Source organism: Hesperophylax consimilis, chromosome 17, assembly GCF_061612785.1.
Source record: "Hesperophylax consimilis isolate HC1 chromosome 17, BYU_Hcon_1.0, whole genome shotgun sequence".
Lineage (NCBI taxonomy): Eukaryota > Metazoa > Arthropoda > Insecta > Trichoptera > Limnephilidae > Hesperophylax > Hesperophylax consimilis.
The window spans coordinates 32,413,953-32,436,069 of NC_142852.1; the positions used below are offsets into that span (position 1 = coordinate 32,413,953).

Genomic DNA, 22,117 nt, shown 5'->3' on the forward strand with positions numbered 1-22,117 from the left:
CATATTCTTATGTCCCGAGCCATACAACCCTATAATGAAGGACATTACTAGCCACAAGCATCATATTCCGTAGAGCCTCTGAAATCCATTACTGGCAACAAGCTTCATATTCCATAGACCCTCTGAAGGACATTACTAGCAACAAGCTTCATATTCCGTAGAGCCTCTGAAGGACATTACTAGCCACAAGTACCATATTCCATAGAGCCTCTGAAGGACATTACTAGCCACAAGCATCATATTCCGTAGAGCCTCTGAAAGACATTACTAGCCACAAGCATCATATTCCATAGAGCTTCTGAAGGACATTAATAGGTTGAAAGGGAAAATAGCCCATAATCCCTTACGTCCCAAGCCATAAAACCCTACAGTCATATTCTTATGTCCCGAGCCATACAACCCTATAATCATATTCTTATGTCCCGAGCCATACAACCCTATAATCATATTCTTATGCCCCGAGCCATACAACCCTATAATCATATTCTTATGTCCCGAGCCATACAACCCTATAATCATATTCTTATGTCCCGAGCCATACAACCCTATAATCATATTCTTATGTCCCGAGCCATACAACCCTATAATCATATTCTTATGTCCCGAGCCATACAACCCTATAATCATATTCTTATGTCCCGAGCCATACAACCCTATAATCATATTCTTATGTCCCGAGCCATACAACCCTATAATCATATTCTTATGTCCCGAGCCATACAACCCTATAATCATATTCTTATGTCCTGAGCCATACAACCCTATAATCATATTCTTATGTCCCGAGCCATCCAACCCTATAATCATATTCTTATGTCCCGATCCATACAACCCTACAATCATATTCCTATACATAATCCCTAGCGTCTATATAACTAAGTTTTTTAAGAAAGTCTATAAGCAATGAATAGCGATTTAGGCAGGTAAATATATCTATTAATTAATTAATTTAAATATTAATAAGTGAATATAATTAGTTTTTATTATTCACAATGTACATTTGTTACGTATAAATTTTTTATAAAATTAGCGACCGGTTTCGACACGTCCGTGTCATTAACTAGCTATTTTAAAACTAAATTTTTAAGTGCAGAAATATGGGGTTTTATTTAGTTTGGTTCTTTGATGGGAGGGATTTGAGGGAGGGGGAGGGGGTTGAGAGGGAGGGAAACGGAGGGAGGAGTCAACATAACGGGGAACATTGTCAATAGAGGTGATTTGCAAGGTGCTATTATTTTATTTACTATATTAATGTTTGAATTAATTTTTTTGTTGATTTCTAATGTTTCTAATGCGCACAAATTAAAATATTTATTAATGTTAGAATGTTTAAACTTAGTTTTATCCCGGTTGAAGCTATGGCCTGTCTCTATCAAATGATTAGCAAACTCGGAGAAATTATTATTTTTTAAACATAGTTCGTGTTCCCTAATTCTGGTTTTGAAATTTCTTGTAGTCATACCTACATACTGCGAGTTACAATCATTACACTCTAAAGTGTATATCCCATTTTTATCTAATTTATTTGAAACATCCTTGTTATTAATTAAGTTTTTTATTTTAGAATTAGTGTAAAAAGCTGTCGAAATATTAACTGGTAACAAGCGGGATATTTTTAAGGATAAGTCGCCTGTATAAAGAAGTTTTTTATATATTAGGTTTTTACTAGATTGAGTGTTATTATCTCCACTATAAATGTACTTTTTAGAAAATATTTTGGTTTGTTTCTTATTAACTAAACGATTAATTATGTCAGGTTTATATCCGTTGTTTAGAGCTATTTGTTTTATAATGTTAATTTCATTATTGAAATTCTCCATATTTAAAGGGACATTAATGGCTCGATGTATCATTGAGTTGAAGGAGGCGAGTTTATGGGACAAAGGATGAATTGAAGAAAAAGGTATAACACAGTCAGTGTGTGTAGGTTTTCTAAAGATGTTAAAAACACACTTATTATTATCTAAGCTGATGCTTAAGTCTAAAAAATTTAAATTGTTATTATCGTTATGTTCCAGTGTGAATTTTATACTTTGGTGAATGTTATTAATAAAAGTGAGAAAATTGTCTAATTGTCACTTTTATTAATAACATTCACCAAAGTATAAAATTCACACTGGAACATAACGATAATAACAATTTAAATTTTTTAGACTTAAGCATCAGCTTAGATAATAATAAGTGTGTTTTTAACATCTTTAGAAAACCTACACACACTGACTGTGTTATACCTTTTTCTTCAATTCATCCTTTGTCCCATAAACTCGCCTCCTTCAACTCAATGATACATCGAGCCATTAATGTCCCTTTAAATATGGAGAATTTCAATAATGAAATTAACATTATAAAACAAATAGCTCTAAACAACGGATATAAACCTGACATAATTAATCGTTTAGTTAATAAGAAACAAACCAAAATATTTTCTAAAAAGTACATTTATAGTGGAGATAATAACACTCAATCTAGTAAAAACCTAATATATAAAAAACTTCTTTATACAGGCGACTTATCCTTAAAAATATCCCGCTTGTTACCAGTTAATATTTCGACAGCTTTTTACACTAATTCTAAAATAAAAAACTTAATTAATAACAAGGATGTTTCAAATAAATTAGATAAAAATGGGATATACACTTTAGAGTGTAATGATTGTAACTCGCAGTATGTAGGTATGACTACAAGAAATTTCAAAACCAGAATTAGGGAACACGAACTATGTTTAAAAAATAATAATTTCTCCGAGTTTGCTAATCATTTGATAGAGACAGGCCATAGCTTCAACCGGGATAAAACTAAGTTTAAATATTCTAACATTAATAAATATTTTAATTTGTGCGCATTAGAAACATTAGAAATCAACAAAAAAATTAATTCAAACATTAATATAGTAAATAAAATAATAGCACCTTGCAAATCACCTCTATTGACAATGTTCCCCGTTATGTTGACTCCTCCCTCCGTTTCCCTCCCTCTCAACCCCCTCCCCCTCCCTCAAATCCCTCCCATCAAAGAACCAAACTAAATAAAACCCCATATTTCTGCACTTAAAAATTTAGTTTTAAAATAGCTAGTTAATGACACGGACGTGTCGAAACCGGTCGCTAATTTTATAAAAAATTTATACGTAACAAATGTACATTGTGAATAATAAAAACTCATTAAAAACAAAAAATGTCTAGAAATTGTTACATAGTGAATGCCAAAGAAATACAAAAAAAAAGAATATAATTAGTTTTTCTGTGTTGAGTGATAACAGATTGCCACCGAACCATTTTTCGATAACCTTCATATCTTGATTGGCTGCATTAATAATCTCGTTCCGTGTCTTTTTCTAACCTTTATGTCTTGATTGGCTGCATTAATAATCTCGTTCCGTGTCTTTTTCTAACCTTCATGTCTTGATTGGCTGCATTAATAATCTCGTTCCGTGTCTTTTTCTAACCTTCATGTCTTGATTGGCCGCATTAATAATCTCATTCCGTGTCTTTTTCTCACCTTCATGTCTTGATTGGCTGCATTAATAATCTCGTTCCGTGTCTTTTTCTAACCTTTATGTCTTGATTGGCTGCATTAATAATCTCGTTCCGTCTCTTTTTCTAACCTTCATGTCTTGATTGGCTGCATTAATAATCTCGTTCCGTGTCTTTTTCTAACCTTTATGTCTTGATTGGCTGCATTAATAATCTCGTTCCGTGTCTTTTTCTAACCTTCATGTCTTGATTGGCCGCATTAATAATCTCATTCCGTGTCTTTTTCTCACCTTCATGTCTTGATTGGCCGCATTAATAATCTCGTTCCGTGTATTTTTCTAACCTTCATGTCTTGATTGGCTGCATTAATAATCTCGTTCCGTGTCTTTTTCTAACCTTCATGTCTTGATTGGCCGCATTAATAATCTCGTTCCGTGTCTTTTTCTAACCTTCATGTCTTGATTGGCCGCATTAATAATCTCATTCCGTATCTTTTTCTCACCTTCATGTCTTGATTGGCCGCATTAATAATCTCGTTCCGTGTCTTTTTCTAACCTTCATGTCTTGATTGGCTGCATTAATAATCTCGTTCCGTGTCTTTTTCTAACCTTTATGTCTTGATTGGCTGCATTAATAATCTCGTTCCGTGTCTTTTTCTAACCTTCATGTCTTAATTGGCCGCATTAATAATCTCATTCCGTGTCTTTTTCTCACCTTCATGTCTTGATTGGCCGCATTAATAATCTCGTTCCGTGTATTTTTCTAACCTTCATGTCTTGATTGGCTGCATTAATAATCTCGTTCCGTGTCTTTTTCTAACCTTCATGTCTTGATTGGCCGCATTAATAATCTCGTTCCGTGTCTTTTTCTAACCTTCATGTCTTGATTGGCCGCATTAATAATCTCATTCCGTATCTTTTTCTCACCTTCATGTCTTAATTGGCCGCATTAATAATCTCGTTCCGTGTATTTTTCTAACCTTCATGTCTTGATTGGCTGCATTAATAATCTCGCTCCGTGTCTTTTTCAATAGTTATTGCAGTGTCTTCAACAAAAGATATGAGCTTACCATGAAGTGAAACATATGATTATCGTAAATTACCAATAAAATTGGTCCAGTGCGGAATTCCTTAATATTATATATTTTTAAATTGTATGTAATTAGTTAACCTGTTTACCCATTATTTAAGAACAAAAGTGAATGATAGTAATTGTCCCTGCAGGTGGCGGGCTGGGGGCTGACGGAAACGGGTAAGGTGTCCAATACCCTCAACTTCCTGAGGGTCCCTGTAGTGGGGGACGTACAGTGCTCGAAGCAGCTTATCAAATCATCCGCCTCATTTACTAGATACATCACGGCAGACAAGATATGCGCGGGATACACTAACAGTAAGTATCGCGCATCAGTAACATCTATAATCCCTATCTAACCGACACTTTATTCACCTTGCATTCAATTCCTGGATCAGCCGGCGCGAGCTGGTGTTACTACTGCAGAATACACGTGCAGATCCCCCGTGCTGATATCTGGGTACAGTTCTAAGACGACCTCTTACGATCTCAAGAATCCCTGTCTAATCAACACTTTGTTCACCTTGTAATTCCGTTCCAGGATCAGCCATGTGCCCGGGAGACAGCGGGGGCGGACTGGTGTTCCCGCTGCAGAATGCAGATCCCCTGCGCTGGTACCTGGGTGCAGTTCTGAGCAACGCGCTGACTTCTAAAGATCTGAATGATTCCTGCCGGGTTAACCCGCTCGCCCTCTATACCAGTGTATTTAAGCACCGTTTATGGCTGTCCAGTAATATGGAGGACCTTCAACCGCAAGGTAAATCTAACTTCACACAACTAACCCACTATTAGATCGGGACCTTTTTATTATAACATTTAACAAGTTACAGCATTGGAAGACTTTGGGAGGCGGGGCTGAATAGAAAGTCTCGGTACATTGTTGATTTGGAATTAAGAAACGGAATAATTTACAATTGTCATTGAAATATGTGAACATTTTTTTGGAAAAATTTGAAAATTGTTGGAACCACGGTTTTGATGGGATACTTATTGTCACGTCTGATGAGCATGGACCCTTGTCAATCACCAGGGCTATGATGGGAGCTAAGGCAAGAAGGCGGAATGTGTAAAAGCATTGAAGAACCTTGATCATGTTGTCATGTCTGGAGGTGTTTGGAGAGTCCGCCAGCGGTGAGCAGGACGACAGGTCTCCGCGAAATCCGTATGAGTTAGCTCCGGGTAGAGATTCGTGGGAAGGAGTGCGCGAAGCTATCCTCAATTAATCAGCATCCATTGAACGTTTACGGGACAATGATGCTTCATCTTTGCGCCACCCCGAAGCATGCTTGGTAATCCAGTGTAGTCTCCAAGGCATAACTCCTCAAAACACTCACAAATAAAGAAACATTTTTTATTCCAAATAACTGATTGTATATATTAATCTCACCAAACAACAACACTCGAACAAAGAACAGGCCGATCTCACACAGGAGTCAAAATGTTTGTTTTATGTTTGGTTAGTCTACACGGAAAATCTGTATCCTTCAACATTTCAATCTCACCGAACAACCACACTTGAACTAAGAACCGGCTGATCTCGCGCAGGAGTCAAAACGTCTCCTTTATGTTTTGTTAATTTACACGGAAAGACTCCGAAGGTCGGTTCATGGTATCCGCGTGATCTTTTTCATTATTTTTCTATATCCATTTTGTTCCGCAAAACGCAACGCACACCGCGGAATCGTCCTCTCCCCGTATTGTTCCCGATCTACCTACCCGCGTTATTTTTGCCCGCTCGTCCAACCGATCGCAGGGGAGCCACCCGAAAAACTCTCAACAAAACAATAATCGGGCACTGCCCTGACAATCCAAACTTGCACAATTCTTTAACGTTACGTGTACTGATGCATTAAAAACAGATAAAAATAAATACCTTACTTTTTTCGGTTTGTTTCCTTTCAATTCCTTTATATATTTATGTCTTTCTAACTTTTAAAGTTTTATTTTTATTGTTAACATCTAAAATCATTTTGTAATATAAAATTGCACACTATACATATGTATCACAAATTAAGTTGGTTTAATTAATATTATCTAATGTAAAGTAAAGTGACTAGTTGCCATAACACGGCTCAAGCTAGCGTAGGAACTTGGAAACATCTGTACCTACCTATAATAGTATCTCATATAAAGTAATGTGACTTGTTGCCACAACATGGCTTGAGTTGTTCTGTTTGAAGTGATAATTCCATTATTTGCCCATACCTGAATGACAGTTGTATGTTTTGGTTTTTGCAGAAGGTTGCAGACTAAAGGACTCCGTCGGTGTTTGCAAGATTTTCTCTGACTGCCCGATAGCCAAAGAAGCATATGAAGCATATGAAATTCTACCGCAGGTATAATAATATGTATTACTCGGGAATATAACACGAGGACGGCTGATAAAACCCTTTATCAATACGATATTGACGAAATCCGTCGTCTGTGGTCAGTTAGCGATATTTGCATTAGCACTGATTCCGACAGTGTCAGATAACCTGTTATGTATTATACAAAACTTGGTGTATAATTTTAGTATCGTTATGCAAAATAACTGACTTATTAATCAATGCAGGTGAACTGCCGAAGCTCTCAGACTGCGTATAAACAGCTAGCCGAACCACACACTAAGGGAAATAAACAAAGCAACCGCAAACAATGCGAAAATACGGCCTTCTTCGTGGTTCGGCTTGCGCAAACTTTTCCTGTTTATACGCACCCTTAGAATGGAAAGAAATCGTATTTACAATCCTTAATTGATTCATCTAAGACGCGATCAATTGATTCCGTTCCTGCTTGGAGAGATGAAAGTTGTCAGTTGTGACTTAAGACCTCAATAATTAATTCTCAGCTTAGTAATAGTTGCGCGTGAGGTTTTAAAATTGAATAGTCTTAAAATGTGTACCCATCACCCCCTCTTTTCCCCTTGTCCCCTTTCCTTGACCCGGGCCAAACGACAAGAAACATAATTATCTTTGCATCTTGGTCCGCCAACATTCGTGTCATCTCACATCAACGCGCATATGTTGAACTCGGCTGTGATTGTTTTGGAGCACACATCGTCCAGTGAAACCTTTTTACCCGCCGCAGTGAATGTCACTGTTTTGTTTTGTGTTGAGTGAGCGAATGTTAAAAGGAATTGCAAGCTGATAAGTGAAAAGGAACCAGCGGCTACAGAGGACGAGATAGGGTAAGTTTTTGGCCTTTCCCACTCATTTCCTCTTCCAAACACTAAGGCAAATTCAATTCATTTTTGTTTTGTCTAAGTCTTTATCGCACTTACCGCAACCAAACCCCGCACAATTGCGAACGAAAGATTTGCGCACCACCAGCAATGTCAATTCATAAGAAGACTGCTATTTCTTATTTGTTGCGTGTCAATATCGGTTAGGCTATCGACAGCACAACCGTGCTAGGAATGTCGTTATTCAATTGTAGGAAGTTGAACCAATAGATATTGTCAAGTTATCAATTTGATTATGATAAGTTAGAACTTCAGCTTTGTGTGATTGACCGCTAGTTGCCTCGCGGTAGAATACGTCAGGCGATGGATCTCTCACCAGCACCATCAGCTCACTGATTCACAGGTGCTATAATGTTTGTACTAAAAGCAACTTTGCTAAACTTCGCTTTTTGATTAACCCTTTTCTTTCATTAAAACGAAAGAATCCCACCCAGCAAAGCTGATTCAAAGTAATGTCGTCAAAGCAAAATCTTTGGAGATTTTTTGACTTCTGTACAGGAAAATGAATATGTTTTATAGTATTATTTTTTGACTGACTACAGTTTTGATTAAAGAGGCGCTCTTTGTTATTTTCAAGAAGAATGATTAAAGTTTTCAAACCGCATCCCGATGAGAAAATGTCAAAAAGTCAATTTACAAAACATGGAAATTCTCAGTTTAAAAATGTCCCTACCCATTTTCCTAACAAAAAATTTCCCTGAAGATCTTTTTTTTTAAATAATCTTTTCCCAACTTGGTAAATTACCAAACTTCATATTCATCAAAAATTACCGATCCATTTTCAAAACCAATTTTCGTAGAAGATATTTGTCAGAAAATTTCTCAACGTGGAGTTGAAGTATTATTAGTTTCTTTATTTGGTTTCTGTTCCTCTTTTGAGTTTTGGTTCAAATAACCGGCTCTCACGATAATCCGACTGTGTACTTTATGATACAAGAGTGTCCCTTTTCCCAGCTCTGCTCGCCCTCCAGTCTAAAGATCTGCTGTGTGGAGTCTGTGATGACCTGTCCTCCTCTGCCGCGTTCTACTGTCAGCCAGCGGAAGACTGGTTCAAAGGCCAACAACTGTAAGTTGCATTGCTCTGCATTCATTCTGGCTCTAATAATAATGCACACACTTGAGATGACTTATTGCCTCCATCATATTATTATGTATCGTGTCACAAAAGCAAGTCCAAGCTGGCCAACATTATCATCACCATCCTCTAGTGGAGCTATGCTGGGCATGTGACAGATGGAATCTCAGTTTCATCGAGTGGCGTCCGTGGTTAGGAAAGAGAAGCAGAGGTCGCCCACAGATCAGATAGGCTGGTGATTTAAGGAGAACTGCAGGCTTCATACGTAAGAGATTCGCCTTAAATCGACAAATCTGATTATATTTAAGGGACGACTATATGCAAAGCTGGACGCTGGGGGCTGGAGGCTCATAAAGAAGAAGAAGAAGTTTCGAATGCAACAATTTTCTCCGGGGACAATTTATTGAATAACCAACACCACTGCCATAGGTCACCCCGAGTGGTTATCAAGGTTTGGTGACTTAGCAGGAGTGCTCAGGTACATCGGGTGAGGTGTGTTCAGGATGCGCATACCCACCGACCTCTTGACCTCTTCAACTGAACTCTCTTGACCCATCACCTTGCACTGCAGCAGGAAGGACAGATCATACGTCCGTCACTCCAGAACAAACTGATCCCTAGATTCTTACCCATCCCTCATACCTTTTATCTTCCCAGAACTTCCTCACCTTCCTTTTCTTAATAAAACCATTCACACAGCATCCTCAAAGATAACATAGGCACTGGACAGAAATTATTTTCCTCAAGTCCTCTTGTGTAGATATGGAGGCATGATGCGTGTCTTTGGTAATTAGCTAATCATCACCGCATCACCCTAACACTCTTCTTACAAAAACTATTTTAATAATAAAAAAATAATTAATCGAACAAAGAAAATTGCCATTGGATTAAGTAAGTCATTTAAAATATTATTAAATAAACACAAATAATGTTTTCTCGTTGCTTGCAGACTGCGAAGACCTGACCGAAAAACTACACCCGTGCCAGCGGAACGGGTCGAGCTGGAGCAGAGAGGATCTGTGCGGGCATGAACCAGACAAACACATAACACAATACTACATGGTACCCCTCACTAAAGCCAGCCCCTCGGAGGACCAGAAATATGTGAGTACTTGTACAAATAATAATATAATAGTAGAAGATTATATTGAACACCAGACCGAGAACCACGGGACAAATAATAATCTCTAAAGTCAATACAACAAAGGCACAACACCATTACACATTCTCAGCCATTAAATGTTTTAATAAACTCCTTGAAGAAAACAAGCTGAAAAGATACTTCAAATAAACATAAAATATACTTTACCTCAAACTATTTGGTTGTGTGAGCACTTTTTAACGAGCCATTAAACGTCTTTGCTTTGTGTCGCAAACTAATTAACGTTGAAATAAACAATATTATTGTAAAAACTTCAAAAGTTCACTTCAAACATGAACTTACGTAGGAAGTACACTTGGGTCGAGTTGAATATATATTAGTATAGCCGCTAAATTACATGGTATTATGTTTACGAGATGATATTACATTACGTATTAGTTTGCGATCATATTTCCGATGTTTGATAATTGTCATGAGTTGTCAAACTCTTAAGCCAATGAAATCTGAGCTTTCAGCCAAAACATTTTTTCTATGAGAAAACGGAGTTGGACATGACTGTTGTATGCCCCTGCTTGCACTTGTCTAGTTTGTGCGTCGCACGCATAGACATATGAATATTAGTAGACCTGCCCTAAGTGATTAAAAGCGTATTATTCCCCACTCCCCATACCGGTTCCATTGGAGCCGGCTGGGCTCGCGTATGGCTTCCCGTGAATCTTGAGAATGTGACGTCATCATTCATGTTCGAACTAGCGTCGAGCTATGGTTGAAGCATTTTATGAAATAACACGGCGAAATAGTGGCTTGTGATATGAAAACTTCTAAAAATAGATGTGAAAAAGAGAATAAACCCAATTGTCGTATTACATTCCATATGTAAGCATCATTTTAAGCTTATTCACGTCGTATAATATGAATCAGTTGTAGAAACATATACTATCACATCGAGCCAGCATTGGTCGAATGTGGCGATTCCCAAGTGTGCGCATCGTTGTTACTGGGAAGTAAATTATGAACACTTATAAAAGTGTCTTAACTAAATACGTAAACAAAATATTCGACTCTGAAAATAGAAGAAATTTTTTTTTGCCGATTTTGGACTTCGCAAATTTGTTCATAACGTGGCGAGTAATTTGCGCTCCCATGTAAAAATGTCTATTCATTCAAAAGCAGATTTTACTTTTAAGAACTAAATGGTGATATTATTTATATTTTCAATATATTTTGGCTAGGGTGTGGTGCGAGTTAAGCTTACCTGTATAACGGCCAATAAATGTGTATAGTGTAGGTTGTGATAAAGTGAAACAGATGTAATTGATAATTTAAGTTTATTGCAAACACGTTACACTATTACACGATTTGAATATCAGAAGGATTTAGTAGGAATCAAGAAATGTCGACCGCCAAGGAAGATCAGAGAAACAGGAATGCTCGTCGGTAATGAATTGGCAGCGAGCTCTGTTTCACGTCGGGTTGCCATCCGTGAAACAGTGTTTCCATATTAAAATATTATTTTAGGCTGGCAGACAGTTCTTGCCCCCACATACCTTCCCCCCAGTGTCAACGATACATAAAAGAAAAAATTAGGGGTTCTAGAAAAAATATATACATATCACAAAATTTGCATGACGTCGGTTACATAATATAAACAAATTCGGTGTGTGACGTCATCGCAAAATAACATAAGCCTATGCGTTCAGAAAGATATCTCTTAAATGGTGAAGTTACTTTATGAACAATACATTTATATGTTTGTGAACGCATAGTCATGAACAAATTCCTAATAATAACATTATTTGAAAGTTAAATCCTTTTTTAAAAATGTGTTGATATAATTACATGTTCGGAGCATGTACTGCATCTACGAACTGTATGTTTTTCTTGGAGCATTTACTGCATCGACAAAATTTTACATTTATAATTGGAGCATTTACTGCATCGACAAAATTTTATATTTATAATTGGAGCATTTACTGCATCGACAAAATTTTATATTTATAATTGGAGCATTTACTGCATCGACAAAATTTTATATTTATAATTGGAGCATTTACTGCATCGACAATTGTATGTTTTGTATTTATTTTCAAAACCAAAAGTTGCAAACAGAGTGCATTTAATACTTTAATGTTTGAAAACAATAAATGGTATTACAACATTTGACACAAGTGGTTATTATTTAACTTATCTAAACCTTTTTATATGGTAATGCGATCTACGAACAGTGTTGTCGGAGCATATTATGAAATTAAGCATAAGTTAATTATAAAATAAAAAGTAGGAATCTATTTCCATTTCCACGAACAGTGTTGTCGGAGCATATTATGAAATTAAGCATAAGTTAATTATAAAATAAAAAGTAGGAATCTATTTCCATTTGTATATATTTTTAATAATGCGTCTACAAACAGTGTTCGGAGCATGAGTTGTCAATTATTGAGTTATTTTAAAGTTGATTATTCTAAATATTATTTATTACATATTTAAATAACTACAAATTTGTCTTATAATATAGGAACATGATATCAACGTATAAAGTATGTACAGAAGTGTTTCTTCAATCTTTGAACAAAAAGAAACGACGATTAATGTCACTATATTATAAAATTATTTATATCCGTGTTATGGAAAAAAGGTGTAAAAAAAGAAAAAAATACATATTTAAATGTTTTTGTAAATGAGAAAAGTGTAAAAAAAGGAAAAAAATAAATATTTAAATGTTTTTGTAAAAGTACATTTAGCAATAGCATGGCTGTGAGTACATAACTCTAAATGTTTATCTTTGAGATTACAAGATAACTAAAAATATAACAAAAAACAACTGTCATATGTTCGTAGAATGTGTTTGTATTGATAATATTATCAAATGGCTATGTTTTCTTACGAACAAATGACAATGGTTCAATTCTGTAAAAAATTAATAATAATACATATAGGTCTCAACGACATGTTACATCAGATGCGTGATCAGTACATTTGACTTAACATGGTTAAAAGCATTTATATTTATAACAGAGTCATCACATATAGTGGTAAGTTATTTCTAAACAAGATTTATACAGAAGTTGTCGCATATAGCGAAATGGATAATTATCCTAGAAAATATATGTATATGAGTTTGCACTACACTATGGTAAGTGAAAAGTTAGCTAGGTAACTTTGTGCGATTACATGGTATCACTTCATGGTTTTAAGGGATGAAAGTATTCATCGTAATAAGGTTTTTTATAAAATGATAAAAAACGTAGTAATTTGCAAAATAATTATAATAAGAAAGGTCAGGTTTTCATCAAGAACTTGAACGCTTAAATATTATGTATGTAACATTAATTTAGAGAATATAATTGTTGGTATATGGAATTCAATCTTTAAATCGATAGCAAGAGTAGATTCTTAATCAATGTTTCTATCATGAGTTACAGAAAATTTATATGTTAAAAAAGTTGTGTCTTTTGTGCATTAGTATGTACCGTATATTATTGGAAAATGGACTTGACGACCTGATCTTGTAGTTGTCTTTGATTCAGGTGGGTCTGGAACAGATGTATGATTATCGCGAGGGAGTCTTAGAGTTCTTCCATTAGTTAGTTCGGCTGGCGAACATTTCAATTCCTCACGAACAGTAGATCTCAGGCTGGTAATATAAGTGGGAGGGTTTCCATCCAGTTTTGCTCACCACTTGCCATGAAAGATGCTTTTAAACTGGTTATTGCTTGTGGGTAATACGCGGTAGTCGTGCTGAGAGATGATGTGACATATATAGAATTCTCCGGGTGCGGGCGATGGTTTGCTTTGCGGTTTGTTGGTCAAGCGCGGGTCAGTGTGTCGACGCCGGGCGCTGGTGACCGGACTCGATGATGATCAGGCACTGGGGAAGAACGTGGTTCTTCAAGTACGCCAGTGCTGACGGAAAGGCCGAAGGTACAGTGGACCTTGCAGGCAATTGAGCGGGAGTTGTTTGGACCAGTGAGGGTGTTGCGTGTCCTCGTGGTGGTCGCGATGTATGGATGAAGCGCTGGTCAGATTGCTGGAACCAGGGCGTTCAGATCCGATGTAGGCTGGCCAGGGATGATTCCCGGGACCTGGGCGCTACAATGATGTCCCGATGGAGTCCATGAGCAGAGCCGGGAATATTGTCCTTCGCGCGATGAAGATGCGCGGGTTATTGCTTGTGTTTCTCTCTAATTGTTGACGGCTGATTGATGACTGGTTTGATTTGTTTCATCTGAAGGGGAAGCTTTAGTATTTGTAGGTAAAATACATGATGTATGTTTGCTTCCGAATGTCCTGCGCGTTGGTCTTCCATATTGTTCGACTTTTCTTGTGAAATTGTTGCAGGTTCTTGAAACGATGAAGGTATGTTTGTTTCTTCCGATGAGGTCATTTCCAATAATATGTTACGTAATACGTTATGCAAGACATAAAAAATCCAAAAAAAAACTAGAGAATACTGTGTAAGAATCTATTCCATCTACCGGATATCTTAGCAAGTTATTAGCGAGTTCGCGTTTGTATTGTATTTTAGTGAAGACGCAAACCGCGTCACGTAAGTTATTGTGAAATACCGATATGCAAATATGGCGCTATTATAATATAGTGCAATAATAATTTAAATTTGTTATTACAAAATAGTATGATGTTAAATTACCTCAAAGTAAGGTTTGGCAATTATTGGACAATAACCTTAATATCACTACAATAATGTACATCTAAAACATGATTATGTAGGTATGCTGAACAATTCATTGTTTTGCGAAATGGCAATAAGAAATCGTGATATAGGTTACTTGATTGAGATATGTGGGTAGGTTGGCTTGTTCAACTGCAGGTTGTCCACGTGGATTGTTGCGTCATCTTCCTTGTCCGGGGAGTAGATGCTGCCGTTGTAGTGGGTAGGTTGTAATTCATCGCAAGATTATGATGCCATGGTTAGCCACGTTGTTGACAGCCTGATTTCAGGATCGTTCTCACTGAAATTAATTTTAACACGCACTTAATTTTCATAAAAATAGTAAAACATTTCAAGCTAGGGATTGATTGACAAAATAGGGTATTGATGGGAACTATACCACGTGTATATTTCCTTAAATTACCGGGACATTTACTAGCATTTATATTAAAAAAATTGATTTGTAAGAGATATATGAATTGGATTTTACTTACTGATCTTGCCCGGGATTGCTGTTTCTCTTTTCTGATCCTTGGCCGTGACGGAATGTTGCAAAATGATTTTAAAATACTAAAGTCGGTATATTGTTCTGAGTCGATGGGTCACCAATTTGGCTAGCGTGTGGTGCGTGTGTTATACTTACCTGTATAACGGCCAATAAATGTGTATAGTGTAGGTTGTGATAAAGTGAAACAGATGTAATTGATAATTTAAGTTTATTGCAAACACGTTACACTATTACACGATTTGAATATCAGAAGGATTTAGTAGGAATCAAGAAATGTCGACCGCCAAGGAAGATCAGAGAAACAGGAATGCTCGTCGGTAATGAATTGGCAGCGAGCTCTGTTTCACGTCGGGTTGCCATCCGTGAAACAGTGTTTCCATATTAAAATATTATTTTAGGCTGGCAGACAGTTCTTGCCCCCACAATATTATTGTCCAAAAATAAAATTAGTGTAACCGAAACTGTGAATTATGAACAATTCAAAAAGTTAATTAAGTCCCTAAAATTGGATAATGATATATTGTACCCCTAATTTTCTTACACTTACTCAATCTGTAAAAAATATATATTAATTTGATTGTCTTTAAAAAAAACTACTTTTCTAAATTTTTCTTGATATATTGTACCCTTAATTTCCTCACGCTTACTTAATCTGTAAAAAGATGAATTATTTTAATTATCTTTAAAAAAACAATTTTCTAATTTGTGTACCTATGTTAATATTATGTTTGTATTTATTTCAAAAGTTTTTGATTATTGTTTAAAAAATCATTAGAACTAAATGTAAAGACTCTTCCCATAAACACGAGCTCCTGGAGCTCAACTTATGGAGAAATAGAATAATAATGAACAAATTATTTATAAGTCTGCATATTGTTATCATTTATAATGTTAAATAATAAAAAAAAAATTTAAAAAAAAATGCGAGATGCCTATATACTGTCAGATTGATTTATTGACGAATCACAGTCAGCTTTACCCCCTTCGTTCTTCAACAGTTGATTTTACCCCTCACCTTTAATTTCTAGTTTATATATTCATATGTCTGTGGTCGCACGCCTCTCAGAGTCAGGACGGAGCTATTGCTCGATATTTACTCACACTTGTCTTGTTCATGCGTGGCACGCCTCTTGAAGTCAGTATAGAGCTATTGCTCGATACTTGCTCGCAATTGTCTAGTGCACGCCTTTCGAAGTCAGGACGGAGTTACTGGATTTCTCGTACATTCACAAAGTAAAGAGTTTAACAGTTGTTAAACAAGTATTTTGTAGACTTCATTGAAAAAAAAACCTTTTTTTACATGGTAATATTATTCTTAATAAATGGTAATTTCTGTTATGACTTCGGTTTAATGAGCTCTAGAACTTTTGCTTTGAATTGTGATTTTCAAAATTATTTGTTTGAAAAAATCAGACAAGAAATAAAGTAGGTACCTACCAATTGTATAATATTTTTTACAGAAAATTATTTTAATTGTCATTTTAAAAGTTGGAACTGATTTGTGGAGATTTCATACCATTCCCATTGCTATATTCTATTTGTGGAGATTTCATACCATTCCCATTGCTATCTTCTGTTTGTGGAGATTTCATACCATTCCCATTGCTATATTCTGTTTGTGGAGATTTCATACCATTCCCATTGCTATATTCTGTTTGTGGAGATTTCATACCATTCCCATTGCTATATTCTGTTTGTGGAAATTTCATACCATTCCCATTGCTATATTCTGTTTGTGGAGATTTCATACCATTCCCATTGCTATATTCTGTTTGTGGAGATTTCATATCATTCCCATTACTATAATCTGTTTGTCGAGATTTCATACCATTCTCATTGCTATATTCTGTTTGTGGAGATTTCATACCATTCCCATTGCTATATTCTGTTTGTGGAGATTTCATACCATTCCCATTGCTATATTCTGTTTGTGGAAATTTCATACCATTCCCATTGCTATATTCTGTTTGTGGAGATTTAATACCGTTCCCATTGCTATATTCTGTTTAAATGAGACACAAAGTGATAAATTGGTCCACATTTTAACAAACAAATAAGTCGAATTTAACCTTTAACCATCCAACGCTACCGTCACTCTACCGCCGAACGACCGGAAATTATTTAATTCACTCCCCCGCACTGCTACTTGCGTGATAGTGCAACACGTTTCAAGAGATATTAGAACGATATAGCACATCTACGACTATTTCGTGATTTTTCATTATAAACTATGCGCTAATTATAATCCAAAATGTTTTGAATTTGTATTAATAATAATATTAATTTATTTATTTTTAATATAATATGATATGTTATTACTATAACACAGATATTATATAAGATTCTGTTTTTCCAGGGATTGAAGGCTAGTGGATGGGCGTTACCAGTGTACCTGGTAAGTGAGCGCTGGCTCCTTACCAGGGCATCAGACTGGAACATTCTGCTTGGGTAAGTTCTAGTAGTAAGTTGCAGTTTGCTTGTGCTTGTAGGGCGGACTGATTACTCTCAGTAACGGAACTTATATTCCCCTGGCTAAAACCACTAGTTAGAACCCCGTTAATTCGAACCCGGATAATTCGAAAAAATGCGTAATTCGAAATTTTCGCTAAAAAAATATCCACAGAAATTTTTTTCATGCAAAATGGTTTTTTTAATTCAAAATTCGTTAATTCGTAATTTGAAATTTATTTTTGTCCGCACACGAAATTTTTTTGTGCAATTCGAAAAACTTCGATTTTTGCGAAAATTAATTATGAAATTTCGTAAATCTGAATGTAAAAGACAGCCATAACGGTAAAATGACGAAAAATGTATTTTTACGTGGTTATACATCGCCCTAATTAATATTATTTTTTTGTAAATCGGAATCGATTTACACTGGAATGTTGTATTTTTTCCAATTTATTCCGAATATCCGAGTTTCAAAAGCCGAGAAAATTCGTTTTACGCGGAAATATGCCGTAGTTTTATGAATTTACAACAAATATCTGAATTCAAAGGGTCGGCTGCGATGGAATTCGAACGCTAAATTTCAATTTACGCGGAAATACGACATATTTTTACGAATATACTTAAAATATCTGAATTTAAAAGGCCGGCCGCGATGAAAATCTGCTGAGAAAATTCGATTTACGCGTAAATATATCGCATTTTTACTAAATTTACTTCAAATATCTGCGTTAAAAGATCCGGCGCTACGGAAATCGGCCGCAAAATTTCTATTCATGCGAAAATTTGATGTATTTTTACGAAATTTACTTCAAATATCTGAATTTAAAGGATCGGCCGCTACCGAAATTTTACGCATAAATATATTGTATTTTTGGAATATCCGAGTTTAAAGGACCGGCCGCGACGTTAATCGGCCGCGAAAATTTGATTTACGCGGAAATGTGTGGTATTTTTATGAATTTGCTTAGAATAACTGAACTTGAAGGTTAATCGACCGTCCACGACGGAAATCGGCAGCAAAAATTCGATTTAAACGGGAATAATTGGTATTAATACGAGTTTACTCCGAAGATACCACCCGAATTTGAAAGGGCAGCCGAGGAACTCGATTTTCGCCGTTTTTTTTTTTTTTCATAAAATTTCGAATTACGTGGGAATTCGTTAATTCGAAATTTGATTTTTGATGTCCGCTGGATTAGTGGAAAAAAGTTTATCCAGTTGTTTCAAAAAAACATGTCGTTAATATTCATGTTTTTTTTACATTAACTCCACACCGGAGACCTTGAAGAAATTTTTTTCCATCAGAGCCTGCGTCATCTTTGGAGATGCTGGGTGGAGGGTCTTTCGATGAGAGGAAAGAGTGAGCATATGCTCAGTAATATCGATTATTCATCTATTATCAATAACCAGTAGCCCAGTGGGCTGGCATTGACAAGCCTGACGTTCGTCCTAGCCCAGTAGCCCAGTGGCCCAGTACGCTGGCGTCAACAAGCATTACGTTCCTCCTAGCCCAGTATCCTAGTACGCTGTATTACCTAGATATTTAACATCAACAAAATATTGTCGGAAATCATTATTTAACGCTTTAAACTATAGATTTATGTTGTAAATGTAGGTTTTATTGCGTTTCACTGTTTTATTTACTATGGTTGTATGTCTACATTAATTAAGAAAAAAACTGGGAATGGCAAACGAAAGGTAGTTTTAGACGTGTTTGATAGTTGCTTTCTGTTAAATAACATCATTTTGCCTCGTATCATATACCATTAATGAATCTTACAAAATATTGTCTCATATTTTTCAACGGCTAATTTAATCAGAGTGAAAATGAAAGTTGTTAATATTGATGACTGTACAAATCATTCATTTATTTATTTATTACACGCCCTAATGGGCTTTTACACACTACAAAGTTTAATAGTTGAGTATCACAGTTATTATAAATTCTACAAAATTAAAAAAAAATAAAGGAAACATAATGCAACAAAAAAAGAAAAATATTAAATGTTACAACAAAAGCATATAATAAAATAAGATACATTAGTAAAAATGATAAGAAGTCTCACATAAATAGATATTCAAAATAAAAAATAAAAATATATATATTGCGGAAATTATAGATGTCTATTTGTGTCTCGATATATAGAAAAGAATTGAAATAAACAATATTTATATTGATTATTTTTAAGATGAAATATATCTCCCAGATCAGAGTATTTATTTCCGAGACTGTGAAGTCTTGGAATCGGGGAATTTTGATAAGAAAGTGTCCTGGTGTTGTAAAAATAAAAGGGTACTAAATTTCGGCAAGATCTTTTGGGTATGTGGATGCTGATTAATTGGAGTAACTCAGGACAGTCAATTTTGTAATGAAGTATTTTATCTAGTACTATTAAATCTGTGTTTATTCTTCTTTCAGAAAGTTTTAATAGGGACAATTTATCTAGTAAGTACATAGTTATAATCAATGTTTTCTACAGGAATATGCAATTTATAGTTTATATACTTCAGGAACTTATGTTGAATCTTTTCAATGTTATCATAGAACAACGACAAATTAATGCCACATTTTTATTAAACCTTTTACAATTTTTAGGCAGAAAAGGGTAGTTTATTTTTGTATAAACCGTTGTAAGTTACTAATGCCAATGGAATGTTAATAAAACTGTTGGTTGAACGTTGATTGGTTGCAGAGAGTCTGGTCTGGATATCAACCCCCTTCCAGAGGTGGTGTTCTCTGTAATCAGGAGTGTGCTCCATCCCCAGTACCTCCCCGGGAACCACGCTGAACATTTAGGAACTAATGATTTAGCTCTTCTGGAAATGGACAAGCCGTAAGCATCAAAAATTAATAATAAATGACTTATTATCAATTTCCAAATTTAATTTCCATATTAATATGAAGGACCTCCGTGGTAGAGCTCGCGGGTTCTAATCTTCGTGTGAGTATTTTTTGGTTGATAAGTATTATGTTAGTCTATATATAATTTTACAAAACATATTAAATTTGCGACACATTCCAGATCAATAGATACTCTCAGTATCGCCCTGGTAGCCGTGTTTGATGATCAAATCTGAATAGCCAGGTGCTTCCCCACCGCTGTCCTCTTCCTTAATCCCTTTAACATTATGTGGATGCCATAGTCCCACTGGCTCTGGGCAGTTGTGACCCTCGTGAGGTAATCCGATAAAAGTAAAAAAAATAATTGTTTGCCAAAAGACCAATTACAAATTTCCTGGTATCAATACATTTTCATTAAATTTGTCGTATCTAAAATAATGTTTCAACAGTAGTAAAGGTACAAGTAAGATGTAGTAAGGAAATATAATAATAGATAGAGTAACTCTGTGATGGTGTTTCAGGGTCCTCTTCAGCAGGAACTATCGGCCGGTTTGTCTACACACTCCGCAGGACCATGTGGGAGGACTGACACTCACTGTGTCGAACCTGTTGGGTAATAAGGTAAGTTAACCATAATGCCCGGGCAATGAGCTTGCAGAGGTCGCTGATATTTTCGTTTTAAATCTAGACACATTCAAATCCAAATTAGTTCAGCACTTTTAGTTCATGTAAATAACGAGTAGGTAATTATTATTATTCACAACATCCTTTTCAATTAATATTTTTTTTATTACATCTATATAAATTTCAAGTGCTTTTTTTAAGTTAGCGGGAAACTTAACAAGTTTTTTTAAATTTTATATTTTTTTCAACCATTTTTTTTAGATTAGCAGGACAACCTGAAAAAAACACTTTTGGGATGCTGTGGGGGGGGGGGGGGGTGGCTTTTTAAGGAAAGGAATCATAGAAAATTCTGGGAACGAAAAAAGGTGTGAGTTAATATTAATATTACACACACTCTCCTGATAAAGCAGACGCTTGTGCTTAGGACTGGAGAACTTATATATTATTTAGCATATTTAAAGATGTAGAAGTTCTTCTTTTCGCAGATGATTTGAAAATATATAAAACAATACGCAGTTTAGACGATTGTTATACTTTGCAACTTAATTTAAATAAACTATATCGTTGGTGCATCATCAACTCTCTGTTTCTTAATATTAAAAAATGTCAGGTCATTCGTTTTTGTAAAATACGAAATCATACAATTTATGAATATTCGCTTAATAATGTAAAATTGACAGCTGTCACTCAAATCAGGGACTTGGGTGTTATATTTGATGAACAGTTAACATTCAATCCGCATATAAATGAAATCACAAATAAAGCCCTAAAAATGCTTGGGTTTATATGTAGAACCGCATGTGACTTCAAGTCACTAGAATGTTTGAACACACTGTACACATCTTTAGTAAGAAGTCAAGTAGAGTATAATTCGCCTATTTGGTCCCCGTTTTATAAAGTACATTCCAACAATATTGAAAGGGTACAACACAAATTTTTAAGATTTATTAACTTTAAACTAAATATTCCAATCCAAAATATAAATTATATCCAACTCATGCATCAACTAAATTTGATTACGCTATCAGATAGGCGAATTATCTCCGACCTTGTTCTACTAAATAAAATTATTAATTATA

At 35.4% G+C, this 22,117-nt stretch overlaps 1 protein-coding gene across 1 annotated transcript in view; it reads left to right on the forward strand.

Moving 5' to 3' along the window:
- LOC149416445 (uncharacterized) overlaps positions 1–22,117 on the forward strand; it is a 40,865-nt gene that overhangs the window by 13,339 nt on the left and 5,409 nt on the right. The window contains exons 5-12 of the mRNA XM_089642002.1: positions 4,697–4,862; positions 5,086–5,301; positions 6,783–6,880; positions 8,722–8,833; positions 9,792–9,946; positions 17,478–17,569; positions 20,266–20,406; positions 20,936–21,035. Of these exons, the coding sequence (XP_089498128.1) occupies positions 4,697–4,862; positions 5,086–5,301; positions 6,783–6,880; positions 8,722–8,833; positions 9,792–9,946; positions 17,478–17,569; positions 20,266–20,406; positions 20,936–21,035 (1,080 nt within the window). The remainder of the gene's footprint in view (positions 1–4,696; positions 4,863–5,085; positions 5,302–6,782; positions 6,881–8,721; positions 8,834–9,791; positions 9,947–17,477; positions 17,570–20,265; positions 20,407–20,935; positions 21,036–22,117) is intronic.